Here is a 17,320-nt window from a genome sequence, read left to right on the forward strand (position 1 = left end):
CAGTGAGCTATGGTTATGCCACTGTCCTCTAGCCTGGGTGACACAGTGAGACTCTTGTCTCAAAAAAAAAAGGAAATTATTTCTGAGAGCTAGTAACTTCTGTTTTCAAAAACGTAGTTGACACTATTGAACAGCAGAGATAGAGCCAGTACCAAAGAGCAGAGGCAAATATCACAGAACCAGAGCCAGATATGGAATGGAGCAGAACTGGGAGCAGGTCTGACACTCGGTTATAAGGTCTGACTCAAAGACCCAGAGGTACACCATCAAGCCCACGGCAACAGACTGGAGTGAGAGAAGGCTAACTAGGAGCTCCAGGTAAACAGTACATCAGAAACCAGACACCAGAAGAAAGAACGTGGTGTGACAGAACCAAGAATCAGCAAAAAGTCAAAAACCAGGAAACAGAAAGGACTGGGGCACAACAAAAGTGGTCTTATCTGCAAGAACAAAACAGAGTTTCACAACAGGGGTGTACCAATACCTCTACCTGGGATGGTCTTGTTTCTGTTAAGAGACCTATCCTTGCTGGAGCCAAGTAGAACCACAGGGTCTGAACAAAGAGGAGGAGGTTAGAGAGAAAGAAAAGGCCACAGCCAGCAAGCCCGCCATCTACAAAATCCCCCAATCCAGCCTGTACATTTATTACAAATTGGCAATATATTTGTTTCAATTTTACCCCTAGACCCAGTTTTTATACCATGTATTTTGAAGAACCTGATTCTTCTGGACATGCAGGTGGACCAGTCAGTGCCAGAGTAAGTTGTGTGTGTGTGTGTGTGTGTGTGTGTGTTGTTGTTGTTGTTTTTAAATGTAAATTCATCTAACTCTAACCTACAAAACAAAATAGTATTCTTTAATTTCTACTAAGGATACACGTATTTGATACATACACAGGAAGGTCAAAACAGTTAAAAGAATAAAAGGGATGCCATGGTTAACTGCCTTCTTAACCATGAAAGGGTTGAAAGTCTAGAAGGACAACTGCCTTATTAACTATATCTTGAATCATTTGAAAAACCCTCATTGAATGCGTAGACGCGGCACTGTTGTTGCATATAATGAAAACATCGGCGCTAGATACTATACAAGCGAGCTCATACTAATGTGGTGCGTTTCAGGCTAAGTCACCTGCAAGTCCATTCTGGTATATCCAGCTGTCTCCTCTCCCACAGTTCATTCATAAGTTCCTGATAATTGGACTTAACATATTACTGCCTCAGGCAGAGTTATTTCCCTTCTAGGCTCCCATTATTGTTGAATTGGACTCTTTAATATAAGTTTATTCATTATCTAGACCATTCTGTTATGATTTTACTACACAAATATAGTCCTTAAGTATTGCTTTTAACAACAACAACAAAAAAGCCATTCTATCTTCTAAACTTCACTAAAGCCTCTAATTGTCTTGGACCCACAATGGAAAATTGCAAAGGCTGCCATGAGTAAGGCATTTCCCACCTGATGGAAACTCACTTAACAATTGTCCTCAACTGGAACACAAGCATATTTATTCTGGCAGCATGCCTTTGCCATTTCTCAGAAAAGCCTTTTATTTTTTCCTTCCTTCCTATTAGGCCAAAATGAATCCTAATATAGGGTCTCATTCAAGCCTCACCACTTTTAAGCCTTGGGCCTCTGTTGTATTCCTGCTCTACTCTAGACTGTATCACAGAATTGTATGCTTTTTCAGGTTACTCTAACGGTGAACTATCTAATGTCTTCTTTTCTTTCTTTTTTTTTTTTTTTTTTTGAGATGTGGTCTCGCTCTGTCACCCAGGCTGGAGTACAGTGGTACAATTTCAGCTCACTGCAACTTCCACGTCCCAGGTTCAAGCAATTCTCTTGGCTCAGCCTCCCAAGTAGCTGGGATTACAGGCATGAGCCACCACGCCCGGCTAATTTTTGTCTTTTTAGTAGAGACAGGGTTTCACCATATTGGTCAGGCTGGTCTTGAACTCCTGACCTCAGGTGATCCACCCACCTCAGTCCCGCAAAGTGCTGGGATTACAGGCATGAGTCACCAGGCCCGCCCCGTCTTTTCTATTTTAACTGTTAGCCATGTTTGATATGATTTGTCACTTGAGAAGGGACACTCTATTTGCATTCGTTGCAGCTCTGGAGCTGATTTAAGATCAGGCACCATTTCCTTTTTTTTTTCCATCCAGTGCTCTGGCTTAAAACCCAAGTTCATTTAAAGTATAATTTTGAAAAGTGCTGCAAAGGAAAAGATCAGAATTTCCCCCAAGATATCTATCTAGGCAGTCTCAATCTAGTCAAGAGTAGGGTGCAGATTTGGGCTGCTTAGGGGACTCTCCTCTGAGTGACAAAAAGGAAATAAAATTTACAAATGCTTGGGCTAGTCCGGTGGCTCACGCCTGTAATCCCAGCACTTTGGGAGGCTGAGGCAGGTGGATCATGAGGTCAAGAGATCGAGACCATCCTGGTCAACATGGTGAAACCCCATCTCTTCTAAAAATATAAAAAATTAGCTGGGCATGGTGGCACATGACTGTAATCCCAGCTACTCAGGAGGCTGAGGCAGGAGAATTGCCTGAACCCAGGAGGCAGAGGTTGCGGTGAGCCGAGATAGCGCCATTGCACTCCAGCCTGGGCAACAAGAGCAAAAAAACTCCATCTCAAAAAAAAAAAAAAAAAAATTTACAAATGCTCTTATTGAGGAAGGAGCTGTGCACACTGTAGGAACATATATAATGAATAAATGGTCTGACAAACAAATGGCTAGATGGCTCAGCAAGTAGACAACGTGATAATGTTAAGAATAATAGTAGCAGCTCACCCTTATTTGTGCTATGCTGTGCCAGAGCTGTTGGACAAACTATGAGGATTATCTCCCACCAATGTCTCCAGCACTGTGGAACAGGGAAGAGGGCTAAGAGGAAGCCCAGAGAAGAAGTCAGGCACCAAATCCTGCAGGGCCTTGCAGGGCCTTACAGGCTAGAAAAAGTACAATGAGAAGCATTGAAGCACTGTAATAAGGGAGGTGACCTGGAGGAAGCAAGAGAAAGTGGGGAGAGACAGTGTTGACTTAGGACAAATGCTCAAATACTTCTTTAAAAAAGAAGTAGAATTATTGGGTGACAGATGCTCTTTTTAACTCTCTGGTAACCTATTGTCACATGACCCTCTGGAATGTGTGTGACCCTTAGACTCTCAGAAGTATCTCTCCACATGTCTCTCTAACATGAAGCATCACTGTGAAAATCTTTACAGTTGAATAGTGTTTGTTGACATTCAACATGGTTTCACATATTTATTAGCCAGCAGTTTATCTTCCTCTGTAAGAAACACAGTTTAGATTTCTGTTTATAGAAATTTAGGGAATTGGTAATTGATGAATGTGGTAGAATGGGTGCTAGTGCTGGGCTCTGATGTTCTGTTTCAAAACCAGCCATTTCAGAGAAGGAGAGGTGTTTAATTTTTACTCGATTAGATAACAGTTTGGCTAATTAAAACAATTTGTTACAACAACCTTCACTCCACATTATTTTTTAGGTAATTAAAGCCTTACAGTTAGTAGATGGTGCTTTCGGGATGTTGATGGAAGGCCTGAAGCAGCGGAACTTGCACAACTGTGTCAATATAATCCTTTTGGCTGACCACGGTATGCTTTTTAAACAAATTCTTATTTTGCCATTGACTATATTTTATCAATTCAGGAATCATACACAAATAAGAGTGATATTTTAAAGTCTCTACTTCCAGACCTAAAGTCTGTTGAAGAAGCAAGGAATGAACTGTGATAGATGTGAGGAAAAGAGGACCACATTAAGTGTTCTAGTTTAATTATTCTAATACCCCCGAAACCTACCCATAGATGCTATGTTTTGTAAAAGTGGAGTTAATGATATTTAACAGGGATGTGGCCGGGTTGTTATTAAAATCTAAGAAGTGCTTTGGGGCCTTCTTTCCAGCCATGTAATCGGCAAGTTTTGCCACACCATGTGTTTTTTTTTTTTTTAGTTATGTAAATAGATGTGTGTTTATTCATAGCTTTCTGTCTTTAAAGTTAGTGTCACCTCACATTTCTCTACTTGAGGTTAACTATTGATTTTGATGAACGTGAATGTTAAAGGCATTGAAACAGTGGGCACATCCTTTCCCACCTCACACAAAATACATTCAAACAGTTTTGAAGTATATATGTGCTCATTCTACAGATATTTTCTAAGTGTCTACTCAATGCTAGGTATTTGCCTAGATATGGAGTAGATCCTTCCTAGCTAGGGTGGTCAAATTGCCTTCTTGAGAACAGCATTTAAAGTCAATCCCAGTATCTGGGACCAGCCATGAGGCATGAGGAGGAAAAAGAGTGTGTCTGCAGAACTTTTGTTCATATTTTAGAGCATCCAGATAATGATAAACATAGAAACGTATTTTTAAAATTTCTAAGATGTTTCCCTAACACTTTGCCCTATCTTTTTAAAATTAAAGATAAACCTGTTTAAGTACATTTTGTTCAAATAAATTAATTAAAATAAAAATGTATATGCAAGCCAGGCACCATGGCTCATGCCTGTAATCCCAGCACTTTGGGAGACTGAGGCAGGTGGATCACCTGAGGTCAGGAGTTCGAGACCAGCCTGGCCAACATGGTGAAACCCTGTCTCTACTAAAAATACAAAATTAGCTGGATATGGTGGCACACACCTGTAGTCCCAGCTACTCAGGAGGCTAAGACAGGAGAATTGCTTGAACCCAGAAGGCGGAGGCTGCAGTGATGTAAGATCACACCATTCCACTCCAGCTGGGGCTGCAGAGCAAGACTCTGTCTCCCAAAAAAAATAAAAATGTATATGAAGTCTGAAGAATTTTCAAATAAAAAAGATTAACTACCAAATCTTTTTATAGCACATACTCCTTATATAAATTTAAATTACTTTGTACTTTTGTTTTGAGACGGAGTCTTGCTCTGTTACGTAGGCTGGAGTGTAGTGGCATGATCTTGGCTCACTACAACCTCCACCTTCAAAGTTCAAATGATTCTTGTGCCTAAGCCTCCCGAGAAGCTGAGACCTCAGGTGCACACCACCACACCTGGCTAATTTTTTAATTTTTTGGTAGAGACGGGGCTTACCATGTTGGCCAAGCTGGTCTCAATCTCCTGTCTTCAAGTGATCTGCCCACCTTGGCCTCCCAAAGTGTTAGGATTACAGGTGTGTGCCACAGAGCACAGCCTGAATAATGTACTTTTAAAAGTAATTATTTTTGAAACTTTATTCTCTTAGTGTATTGACCTATAAAAGCCCATCTTGCTTTTTAGATTTAAAAATGTATTATGTTTTCTTACATACAAATCAGATATTTTAAAGCTTTAATTAGCCTCCTACAGAGGATTTTCTTCTTGAAATTACTTCCATTAATCTATTATACATTGAATAAATGATCTGTTTATAATTCCCATCCGTTCTTCCCTCAAATATGGCCGTTTTCTACTGCCACAATTTTCTGCCAGAGTGAAGTAATAGGGTGAATTGCACAAATTCTCAGTGAAACTTGGTTTGAGAGCTGTAACATAAAATGTCTTCTATTTGACAGAAATCAAATAGGACAGAAATCAATCGTTGCCATTTGTATACGTTCAGTGGATTATTATGATTATTTTTTGATTCAGGAATGGACCAAACTTATTGTAACCAGATGGAATACATGACTGATTATTTTCCAAGAATAAACTTCTTCTACATGTACGAAGGGCCGGCCCCCCGCATCCGGGCTCGTAATATACCTCATGACTTTTTTAGTTGTAAGTATGAAGGCATCTATATGAAAAAAAGGGTAAAACTGAAAATGAATAACCATAGTCCCCTAATTCTGAGAGGATGTTGGGTTTATCAGACCCTCTGCTGACTGCTTACTCCTTGAGAAGACCACACGGAAATAAGTGTGAAATTCCCATGCTTAAGTATAGTCTATAAAGTCTATGGTAATATCTAATATTGTTAGGTTGAAATATATCCTACTCTGTTCTAAATGCTAAAATAATTCTTTGCTTGAAATAATTTTTAATCTAATTATATCAGATCATAGTTATTAATAAATGAATGTGTGAAATTCAAGTAGTTCACATTCTTTGTAATTGTTCAGTATCAATTGTAATGTCATTTATGTCTTTTTCTTTTGAAACAGTTAATTCTGAAGAAATTGTTAGAAACCTCAGTGTAAGTATACAATATTCTTAATACATATATTTAAGCTAATGCAATGACTTTAATCTGGGTTTTGAGAAATTCATATTCTACTTTTCTAAGTCTAAGCTACTTGGAATTTATTTTTTAAACTTTCCATCAACATTATTTTATATGCATGTTAGTTGCTTTTATATTAGTTGTTTTCATTTTGGAGCTGACACATCCACAGAAATAAGTTTGCAGTAATAGCAGCACTAAATCCTGGTGTATATTGAAAGGGCTAATGTCCCATTCAAAAGCGTTGCCTTATTGAGCTTCAGGTAGCATCATCTTTCTCGTTTTTTGTGTGACTAATATAAGAGGAGAGTGAATTACACCTCTCACAGATCTTTTTTTTACAAATCAAAAAGATAATCTCTTTACCCACTAAGAGTAATTGCAACTGCTTTTGATTGGTTCCCACGTCCCAAATTTTAAGTGAATGAGTAGAGAAACTTCTGGTTATCTTAAAGCAATATTTTTGAAAGTGTAATTTACTACTCCTGGAAAGACCTGGAATGGTCTTCTATAATAGTTTTATTTATTTATTTATATTTATTTTACCTTTACAATGTTTGCTGGGCTTTTTTTTTTTTTTTTTTTTTTGCATTTTTTTTGAGAAGGAGTCTCTGTCACCAGGTTGGAGTGGAGTGGTATAATCTCAGCTCACTACAACATCTTCCTCCTGGGTTCAAGCCATTCTCCTGCCTCAGCCTCCTAAGTAGCTGGAACTACTGGCATGCACCATCATGCCCAGCTAATTGTTGTATTTTTAGTAGAGACAGGTTTTCACCATGTTGGCCAGGATAGTCACGATCTCTTGACTTTGTGATCCACTCGCCTCGGCTTCCCAAAGTGCTGGGATTACAGGCGTGAACCACCACACACAGCCTATGTTTGTTTTTATTAACTTTTAAAAAAAATCAACTTTCATTTTAGATACAGAGGGTATATGTACAGATTTGTTACATGGGAATATTGTGTGAATCTGAGGTTTGGAATATGGATCCTATCATTCTGGTAGTGAGCATTGTATTCAATAAGTAGTTTTTTAAACCTACCCAACCCCTCTGCCCTCTAGTAGTTCACAGAGTATATTGTCCCGTACTTATGTTCATGTGTGTTCAACGTTTAGATCCTACTTATAAGTGAGAACATGCGGTATTTGTTTTTTTGTTCCTGCATTAATTTGCTTGGGATTATGGCCTTTAGCTCCATTCATGGTGCTGCAAAGGACATGATTTCTTTCTTTTTATGGCTGCATAGTATTCCACAATGTATATGTACCACATTTTCTTTATCCAGTCTACCATTGTTGAGCACCTGGGTTGATTCCATGTCTTTGTACTGTGAATAGTGCAGCAATAAACATGAGTGTATGTGTCTTTTTGGTAGAATGGTTTCCTTTGTGGGGGGTGGTGGGTGTATATGTCCAGTAATGGGATTGCTGGGTATCTTTGAGAAATCTCTAGACTGCTTTCCACAGTGGCTGGACTAATTTACACTTCCACCAACAGTATATAAGTGTTCCTTTTCTCTCCAGCCTCACCAGCATCTATTATGTTTTGACTTTTAGTGGTGGCCATTCTCACTAGTGTGAGATGGTATCTCATTGTGGTTTCAATTTGCTGACAAATACAAGCAATGGGAAAGGACTCCTTATTTAATAAATGGTGCTGGGATAACTACCCAGACACATGAAGATTGAAACTGGACTCCTACCTTTTGCCATATACAAAAATTAACTCAAAATGGATTAAAGATTTAAATGTAAGACCTCAAACTGTAAAAATCCTGGAAGGCAATGTAGGAAATATTCTTCTTGACATGGGCCTTGGCAAATAATTTTTGGCTAAGTCTCTAAAACCAATTGCAACAAAGCAAAAATTAGACAGATGAGACCTAATTAAAATAAGAGCTTCTTTCTGCATAGCCAAAGAAACTATCAACAGAGCCAACAGAAAGCCTATAGAATGGGAGAAGATAGTCACAAACTACACATCCAGCGAAGGCCTAATATCCAGAATCTACAGGAAATTAAAACAAATCAACAAGCGAAAAACAAATAACCACATTAAAAAGTGGGCAAAAGACACGAACAGACACTTCTCAAAAGAAGACATATAAGTGGCCAGCAAACGTGAAAAAATACTCAGCTTCATTAATTCTCAGAAAAATGCAAACAAAATCACAGTGGAATAGTTTTTATAGTTACATATTTTAAGTATATTCACAAATATGTATCTATTACATGAAATTAATGAGTTCACTATTGTTTGCAATGCAACTGTAACTATTTGAGTACAGGAGGTATGCAGTTACAGGCTTACCTTGGTTTATTGTGCTTCACTGCATTGTGCTTTGCAGATATTGCATTTTTTACAAATTGAAGGTTTTGTGGCAACTCTGTATTGAGCACGTCTATTCAGAACCATTTTTTCAACAGCATGTGCCCACTTCATGTCTCTGTGTCACCTCTTGTTAATTCTCACAATATTTCAAAATTTTCATTATTATTATATAGGCTCTGGTGATCTGTGATCAGTTATCTTTGATGTTACTATTGTAATTGTTTTGGGGCACCATGAGCCCTACCCATAGAAGATGACAAATTTAACAGATAAATGTTATGTGTGTGCTGATTGCGCCACAAACTGGCTGTTCCCTATCTCCTCCTGTCTTCTGTACTCTCTATTCCTTGAGACATAACAATATTAAAATTAGGCCAATTAGTAATGCTACAATGGCTTCTAAACGTTAAAGTAAAAGGACTAGTTAAACATTTCTCATTTTAAATCAAAAGCTAGAAATGATTAAGCTTAATGAGGAAGGCATGTCGAAAGTTGAGATGGACCGAAAGCTACACCTGTTGCACCAATTAGACAAATTGTTAACGCAAAGGAAAAGTTTTTGCAGGAAATGAGAAGTGCTATTCTGGTGAACACATAAATGATAAGAAAGTGAAGCAGCCTCACTGCTGACGTGGAGAAAGTTTTAAAACGGTTTTCTGGTCCGGATAGAAGATCAAACAGCCACAACTATCTTTTAAGCCAAAGGCGAATTCAGAGCTAGACCCTAACTCCCTCTTCAATTTTATGAAGGCTGTGCAGGTGAAGAAGTTGCCGAGGAAAAGTTTAAAGCTAGCAGAGGTTTCTGATGTTTAAGAAAAGAAGCCTCCTGGCCAGGCACAGTGGCTCACGTCTGTAATCCTAGCACTTTGGGAGGCTGAGGCAGATAGATCACTAGAGGTTAGGAGTTCGAGACCATCCTGGCCAACATGGTGAAACCCTGTCTCTACTAAAAATACAAAAAAAACTTAACTGGGTATGGTGATGGGTGCCTGTAATTCCAGCTACTTGGGAGGCTGAGGCAGGAGAATTGCTTGAATCCGGAAGGCGGAAGTTGCAGTGAGCTGAGATTGTGCCACTGCACTCCAAACTGAGTGAAAGACTGAGACATTGTCTAAAAAAAAGAAGTCTTCTCCATAACATAAAAGTGCAACGTGAAGCAGCAAGTATTTGTGATGACATAGAGGCTGCAAAAAGTTATCCTGAATATCTAGCTAAGATCACCGATGATAATGGCCACACTAAACAACGTATTTTCAATTGTAGAGGAACCAGCCTTCCACTGGAAGAAGATGCCATCCAGGATTTTCCTAGCTAGTGAAGAAAAGTCAATGGTTGGCTTCAAAACTTTCAAAGGACAGGCAGACTCTTTTATTAGGGGCTAATGCAGGTGGTGACTTGACGTTGAAGCCAATGCTCGTATACCATTCTGAAAATCCTAGGGCCCTTAGGAATTAGGCTAAATCGACTCTACCTGCGCTCTGTAAATGGAATGACGAAGCCTGGATGACAGCTCATCCGTTTGCAGCATGGTTTACTGAATATTTTAAACTCACTGTTGAGACTTTCTGCTCAGAAAAAAAAAAGATTCCTTTCAAAAGATTGCTGCTTGTTGAGAATGTACCTGGTCACCCAAGAGCTGTGAAGGAGATGTACAAGGAGATGGATGTTTTCATGTCTGTGAACACAGCATCTATTCTGCAGGCCATGGATCAAGGAGCGATTTTAACTCTCAAGTCTTATTCTTTAAGAAATCCATTTCATAAGACTATAGCTGTCATAAATAATTATTCCTCTGATTGATTTGAGCGAAATATTATAAATTGAAAACCTTCTGGAAATAATTTCACCTTTCTAGATACCATTAAAATCATGTGTGATTTGTGGGACGTCAAAATGTCAGCATTAATAGGAGTTTGGAAGAAGTTGATTCCAACCTTCCTGGACAACTTTGAGGGGTTCCTGACTTCAGTAGAGGAAGTAACTGCAGTTGTGGTCAAAGTAGCAAGAGAATTAGAATTAGGAGTGGGCCTGAAGCTGTGACTGAATTGCTGCAATCTCACGATCCAGCTTGAACAGAAGAAGAGTTTCTTCTTAGGGATGAGCAAAGAAGGTGGTTTCTTGAGATGGAATCTAACCCTGTGAAGATGCTGTCAACACTGCCGAAAAGAAAACAAAGGATTTAAAATATTCCATAAACGTGGTGGATACAGCAGCAGCTTTGAGAGGACTTGAGAGGATTGACTCCAATTTGAAGGAAGTTCTACCATGGGTAAAATACTGTAAAACGGGTTTCACATGCTATAGAGGACTACTTTGTCAAAGGCGGAGTCCATTGATGCAGAGAACCTCATTGTTGTGTCATTTTAAGAAATTCCCACCGCCACCCCAGCCTTCAGCAACCACCATTTTGATGAGTCAACAGCCTTCAACATTGAAGCAAGATCTTCTACCAGCAAAAAGATGACAATTCACTGAAGGCTCAGAGGATCACTGGCATTTTTAGCAATTAAGTATTTTTAAATTCAGGTATGTACTTTTTAGACATAATGCTGTTGCACACTTAAAAGATTACAATGTAGCGTAAACATGACTTTTATGTGCATTGGGAAACCAATTGATACAACTTGCTTTATTGCGGTGATCTGGAACTGAGTCCAAAATATCTCCAAAGTGTGCCTGTGGAGTACAATCTCTGAGGATGGAGTGTGAAGGACTGAAGATAAACCCTGAGCAAAGAGTGGTTAATATAATCTGGGACCCACTGCAAGTTTCAAGTAGAATGACCATTAGAGCAGAAGAGTGATGATCACTATTTTCCTCTCAATACCTTTTAGTATGCTGATCTTGAGTAAACACTGTAGAATTCTTGCCCCCCCTTCTGGTAAAGTGTATACATGCAATGTGTTCATGCTGAGTGAATGCATAGTTAAGAATTAGCAACACGTGGCCTCTCTAAATCCACATACTGTTTTCTTTTTGCTTCATCACCTCTTGATCCCTATAGCAGAAACTCTGTTGGTGAGGAAGGGCAAATCTCTAACAATCCCAGTGGTGCAAGGGGATTAGGTACTGCGGGCTTTGGAAATGCATTGCATGGCATCACAGATACGGACTGGGCTTGGAGCTACAGAGCCCCAAAGAAATGGACTACCATCTCACATAGTCCACCCTTTCCAGGAAAATATTTCATATGGTAGCATAGTATTCCCAGCGGTGCTGTTCTGTGGGCCTATATTGAGCTTATTTTGGACAGACATAACCAAGCATGAAGTGGCAACGTTTTAAGTTCCACAGCACTCTGACTGCATGAGACAGCGCTCTGACTATGAGAGACATCACTACCAACTGTTTCTGAGATAAAATGTCAAAAACTAGACCAGATGCAGTGGTTCATGCCTGTAATCCCAGCACTTTGGGAGGCTGGGGCGGGTAAATCACTTGAAGTTACGAGTTTGAGGCCAGCCTGGCCAACATGGTGAAACCCCATCTCTACTAAAAATACAAAAATTTAGGGCCGGGCGCGGTGGCTCACGCCTGTAATCCCAGCACTTTGGGAGGCTGAGGTGGGTGGACCACGAGGTCAAGAGATCGAGACCATCCTGGTCAACATGGTGAAATCCCGTCTCTACTAAAAATACAAAAAAATTTAGCTGGGCATGATGGTGCGTGCCTGTAATCCCAGCTACTCAGGAGGCTGAGGCAGAATTGCCTGAACCCAGGAAGCACTCCAGCCTGAGTAACAAGAGCGAAACTCTGCCTCGAAAAAAAAAAAAAAATTTAGCCAGGTGAGGTGGCAGCTCCCTGTAATACCAGCTACTCTGGAGACTGAGAGGCAGGAGAACCCCTGACCTGGGAGGCAGAGGTTGCAGTGAGCAGAGATCATGCCACTGTACTCCAGCCTGGGTGATAGATCAAGACTCTGTCTCAAACAAACAAACAAAAAGGCAAAAATTGTATCCAACTCTGGAGACTTCATTCCAAATTCTCAAATGCAAAGAATCACTGGTACTTTTTTTTTCTTTTGAGATGAAGTCTCGCTCTATCACCCAGGCTGGGGTGCAGTGGCACGATCTTGGCTCACTACAACCTTGGCCTCCTGAGTTCAAGTGATTCTCCTGCCTCAGACTCCCAAGTAGCTGGGATTACAGGCACCTGCCACCACACCCAGCTAATTTTTGTATTTTAAGTACAGATGGGGTTTCACCATGTTGGACAGGCTGGTATCGAACTCCTGGCCTCATGATCCACCCGTCTCGGCTTCCCAAAGTGCTGGGATTATAGGCGTGAGGCACTGTGCCTGGCAGAATCACTGCTGCTTCTTTGTAGGTAGGCAGCATGCCTTCAGTTTTCTCTAGATTTCCTCTGGCTACAGGGAAGTGTGATGGATCACACACAGGGACAAGTTGTAGTTAGTCCCTCGCACCTTGGGGGAAGCTGCATACTCAGCAGCTGCCACCATGTGCCTGCCTGGAAGTTACAAAAATACTGGCTGAAGAAAGAAGTAGTGATAAATAAAACAGGAGAAGCATAAGAAGCCTGGAAAATATACCAAAATAGGCAAGAAAAAAACTGGCAAAACGTGTGCAATATATACTTTTGTTTTCCTCTTTCATTCTACAAACTCACCTTGCTCTCCTATTTCCTATATTTTGTTTGTGTAAATTATGTGTTTTATAGTTTCTCTTATTTTTCTTATCTAAACTGAGACAATAGTGACACACACTTGTTAATATCTTTTTTTTTTTTTTTTTTGAGATGAAGTTTCACTCTTGTTACCCAGGCTGGAGTGCAATGGCGTATTCTCGGCTCACTGCAACCTCCGCCTCCTAGGTTCAGGCAATTCTCCTGCCTCAGCCTCTCAAGTAGCTGGGATTACAGGCACGCACCACCATGCCCAGCTAATTTTTGTATTTTTAGTAGAGACGGGGTTTCACCATGTTAACCAGGATGGTCTTGATCTCTTGACCTCGTGATCCACCCGCCTCGGCCTCCCAAAGTGCTGGGATTACAGGTGTGAACCACCACCCCCGGCCCCCTCACACTTGTTAATATCTATGAGATATTGTGGTTTAAAATAAATGAGAAAATGAGAAAGTAGAAAAAATTTCATTTCCTTTGTTTATGTTTTTTCTGGTTTCTCAAAACAGTCATGAGGAAAGTTCCTTTTTAGTTCTGCTTCTGATTTTTTTTACACAACTGGATATCAATGTAATCTACACTTCTATAGTTTTAAAATGTGCCATATAGTTACAGTCATAATTATTAAAGAAACAAAATTTTACTCCAATTTGTAAGGAATCCACGGATTTTTCACAAATAGGGAGACTATAATAGGTTTCAAAAGCCATTGACTTGATTGGAAAACTAAGCAAATGTAGGTTATTTAAAAGATAAATTGAGTCTGTTGGAAAGGACTTTTTGATGCCATTAAACTAATTTTTAATTTTTTACTCATATCTACTAATAAGGTATATATTTTTATATGTAATTGAGACTCAGAAGTTGTTGTCGTCACTCTAAATCTAGACTTCTGTCCATTTTCTGTTAAAAAAGAGAGTAATTTATTGTGGTTATGTATATATATTATATATTATATAGTTATAATATATAAGAATAAAAACTGAAAACATTAACTCACAATTTAAATCAGAATTTTTAATTGCAACCTGATTATCCTTTCAACAATAAAAGTAATAACTAAGGAATCTGACCACATTGATAATAGGTTTAATATTCTTATTGTATTAGCCAAGCTTAAATCCCCTTACTTTTGAAAGGTGCTTCATAAATTGACTTAGAAGATGAAATTTTAGAATTAATTTGCGTATCTTATGTATCACAAGTAAATAATTACTCATTTTTCAGTGCCAAAAACCAGATCAGCATTTCAAACCCTATTTGACTCCTGATTTGCCAAAGCGACTACACTATGCCAAAAATGTCAGAATAGACAAAGTTCATCTCTTTGTGGATCGACAGTGGCTGGCTGTGAGGTTCGTGTATCTGTTTACTTATCTTGTAATGCCTTAAACAACCATCTGTCATTGTTAGTCTACTTAACCTTACCCTGCTATTATCATCACTGTGAATTTTCTTGAGCATTGACATTTTCTTGACCTTTTGCATGCTATTTAGCACTTCTGCATTTGAAGTTATTGTTATTAGATTGCTGATGTTAGCATTCTTATCTTCACAAAATAGGTAAGAATGAGGAGTAAGGCTAAGATTGTGTCTGGAGACTGTAAGTGCCAGTACCTTCCTATCCCCATTGTGGTGTCCATTAAGGCAGCAGGCAGATGGCATCCATTGTTTTTCAGCCTGATAGTGAGTGATTGATTAGACAACTCTTGTTTTGAGACAGTATTTCATTCTTATTGCCCAGGCTGGAGTGCAATGGCACAATCTCTGCTCACTGCTACCTCCGCCTCCTGGGCAAGCCATTCTTCTCAGCCTCCTGAGTAGCTGGAATTACAGGCACACGCCACTGAGCCTGGCTAATTTTTTGTGTTTTTAGTAGAAATGAGCTTTCTCCATGTTGGTCAGCCTGGTCTTGAACTTCCAGCCTGAGGTGATCTGCCCGCCTCGACCTCCCAAACTCTTTAAGACCTTTGTCATCTTTGTGGTTGTTATGAAAGAGCACATATACAGCTATAAGACCAAGCTAATGAATTTGTTATAACACTTATTTCTTATTTCTCTTTCTAATTGTAATTTTTGTTGATTATTGAACGTTTGCAAAAATATAAATGTGCTTAGAGAAAACAAAAACCATTATGACTCACTCCATCTTAAATAACCAATGAATTCATTGATTCAACAACATTTTATTGTATGCTTGCCATGTATGTGCCAGGCCCCATTCTAGACATTTGAGATACAGACCTGATTCCTGCTCTCATGGGGCATGTATTACAGTGGAGAAAACTGAAAATAAGCCACCAAACAAATAAACATACACTTTGTGATAGCCAAACTGATCATCCCTATTTGTGTATTTCATACCAGCATTTTTTTCCTCATGCCTAAGTAGATATAAAAAGTATTTGGACTTTATGGCATTTTCTGGCCTATTTAATATGTATAAATATAATGCCAAGGGGATAGAATGACAATGGCAATACAGTGGCTAAGACATATGTTTGACAAGGAAAAGGAGATGACACTTTGGGAGGCTGATGCAGGCAGATCACTTGAGGCCAGGGTTCGAGAGCAGCCTAGACAACATAGTGAAACACCATCTCTACTAAAAATACAAAAATTAGCTGGGCATCACGGTGGGTGCCTGTAATCCCAGCTACTCAGGAGGCTGAGGCAGGAGAATTGCTTGAATCTGGGAGGCGGAGGTTACAGTGAGCCGAGATTGTACCACTGCACTCCTGCCTGGGCAACAGATCACGATTCCATCAAAAAAAAAAAGGAAGGAAGGAAAGAAAGGAAATGAAAGGACGGGAAGAAGGGAAGGGAGGGCAGGAAAGGGGAGGGGAAGAGGAAGGGGAAGGGAAGGAAAGAGGAAAAGGAAAAGGAAAAGATGCAAGAAGACAAGGGACAAGGGAGAAGGGAATTAGGCTCCTCAATTTTCCTCAAGGGATAAGGAACTGGGGATTTGCCTAAGCCTGTTCTACAAAACTACCTGGAAACTCCTGCTCTTCCGGAGAGTGCAGTTTCACACTAGTTCACTAGATGGCACTGACTCCTCTCTTTGGGATCGAAGTTTATTAGCCCTTTGTATAGATGGTCAGCTGTGCTGTGGCTCAGGACATTTTCTAGAAAGTATTTTCCTTAAATATGTGAACCAAATTAAGCTCTAATAGTAAATATGCACAATTTTTAGTAATTTAGGTATGTAATAAATAAACAAATATATATTTAAATGGGGATATGTTCTCCAAGTATTTACTGTTAAGAGTCTGAGACCAAAGAAATTAGGTCACTGGTACAGAATGAGAAAGGGCTATAAAGTGAGAGTTCAGCCACCCACATACCTCTGGGTATCATGCATTAATACCCAATCTCAAATGAGCTGTTTGTTCTTTTAAAAACCAGCACTGAAATGTTAAAAGAGCTGTAGCCCAATAGTTCAAGGCTGAGCTCCCCACCTAGCTAGGTTGTGGGAACTTGGAAAAATTAATATCTTAGAGTCTCATTTTCCTCATGTGTAACACAAGATTAGCCTAGTTTTATTATCTTCTTTCCATTAACATACAAAGTAAACTTACTTACATCAAAGGAAATTTGGAATACAGCCTAAACAAGAGAGCAAGTGAAGCATCTAATCTGATAAAATCCTGGGTTCACTCTCTCTCCAACTCTTAAAACACAAGCCTCTGGCTGCTTATTTTCTAGTGAAAGTACATCATCTTTAGTAATAATATGCATTATTTGATAATTAGACTAGATCCCCTTTGCACAATTATAACAAATTTCAACAGTTTGTATACTCTATTTTCATCATTATCTTCATCTTTATTTTGCCTAAAATGTGTTAGATTTTACTAATTTGGGGAAACCTAATGTTTTGATGTAGTAGAAGTCTTATTAAAGTGCTTCTTTTTTCTTTTGTCCAGCCCCGCTCCTCTAAGGTGCTTTTTCAAAACAATGTGAATTTTAGCTTTTCATTTTGGAACAGCAACCAACAAATACATTCAGGTACCTGTTTAAGAACTAGAGATAACCAACAAAGTGCCCAAGCAAAGGATTTTGTCCAGGTAGGAAGATAACAGTGATAATCAGGTGGGATAAGTACTACACTAGAACCAAATACAAGACTCAAGTAAGCAA

At 39.3% G+C, this 17,320-nt stretch overlaps 1 protein-coding gene across 3 annotated transcripts in view; it reads left to right on the top strand.

Moving 5' to 3' along the window:
- The window catches only part of ENPP3 (ectonucleotide pyrophosphatase/phosphodiesterase 3), a 91,978-nt gene that overhangs the window by 40,625 nt on the left and 34,033 nt on the right, over positions 1–17,320 (top strand). For all 3 annotated transcript variants that reach the window (XM_035296727.3, XM_054254437.2, XM_054254438.2), the window contains 5 exons: positions 686–758; positions 3,517–3,625; positions 5,636–5,767; positions 6,151–6,182; positions 14,408–14,535. In XM_035296727.3, coding sequence (XP_035152618.2) covers positions 686–758; positions 3,517–3,625; positions 5,636–5,767; positions 6,151–6,182; positions 14,408–14,535 — 474 coding nt within the window. The remainder of the gene's footprint in view (positions 1–685; positions 759–3,516; positions 3,626–5,635; positions 5,768–6,150; positions 6,183–14,407; positions 14,536–17,320) is intronic.

This window comes from Callithrix jacchus, chromosome 4, assembly GCF_049354715.1.
Source record: "Callithrix jacchus isolate 240 chromosome 4, calJac240_pri, whole genome shotgun sequence".
In the NCBI taxonomy this organism is placed as follows: domain Eukaryota; kingdom Metazoa; phylum Chordata; class Mammalia; order Primates; family Cebidae; genus Callithrix; species Callithrix jacchus.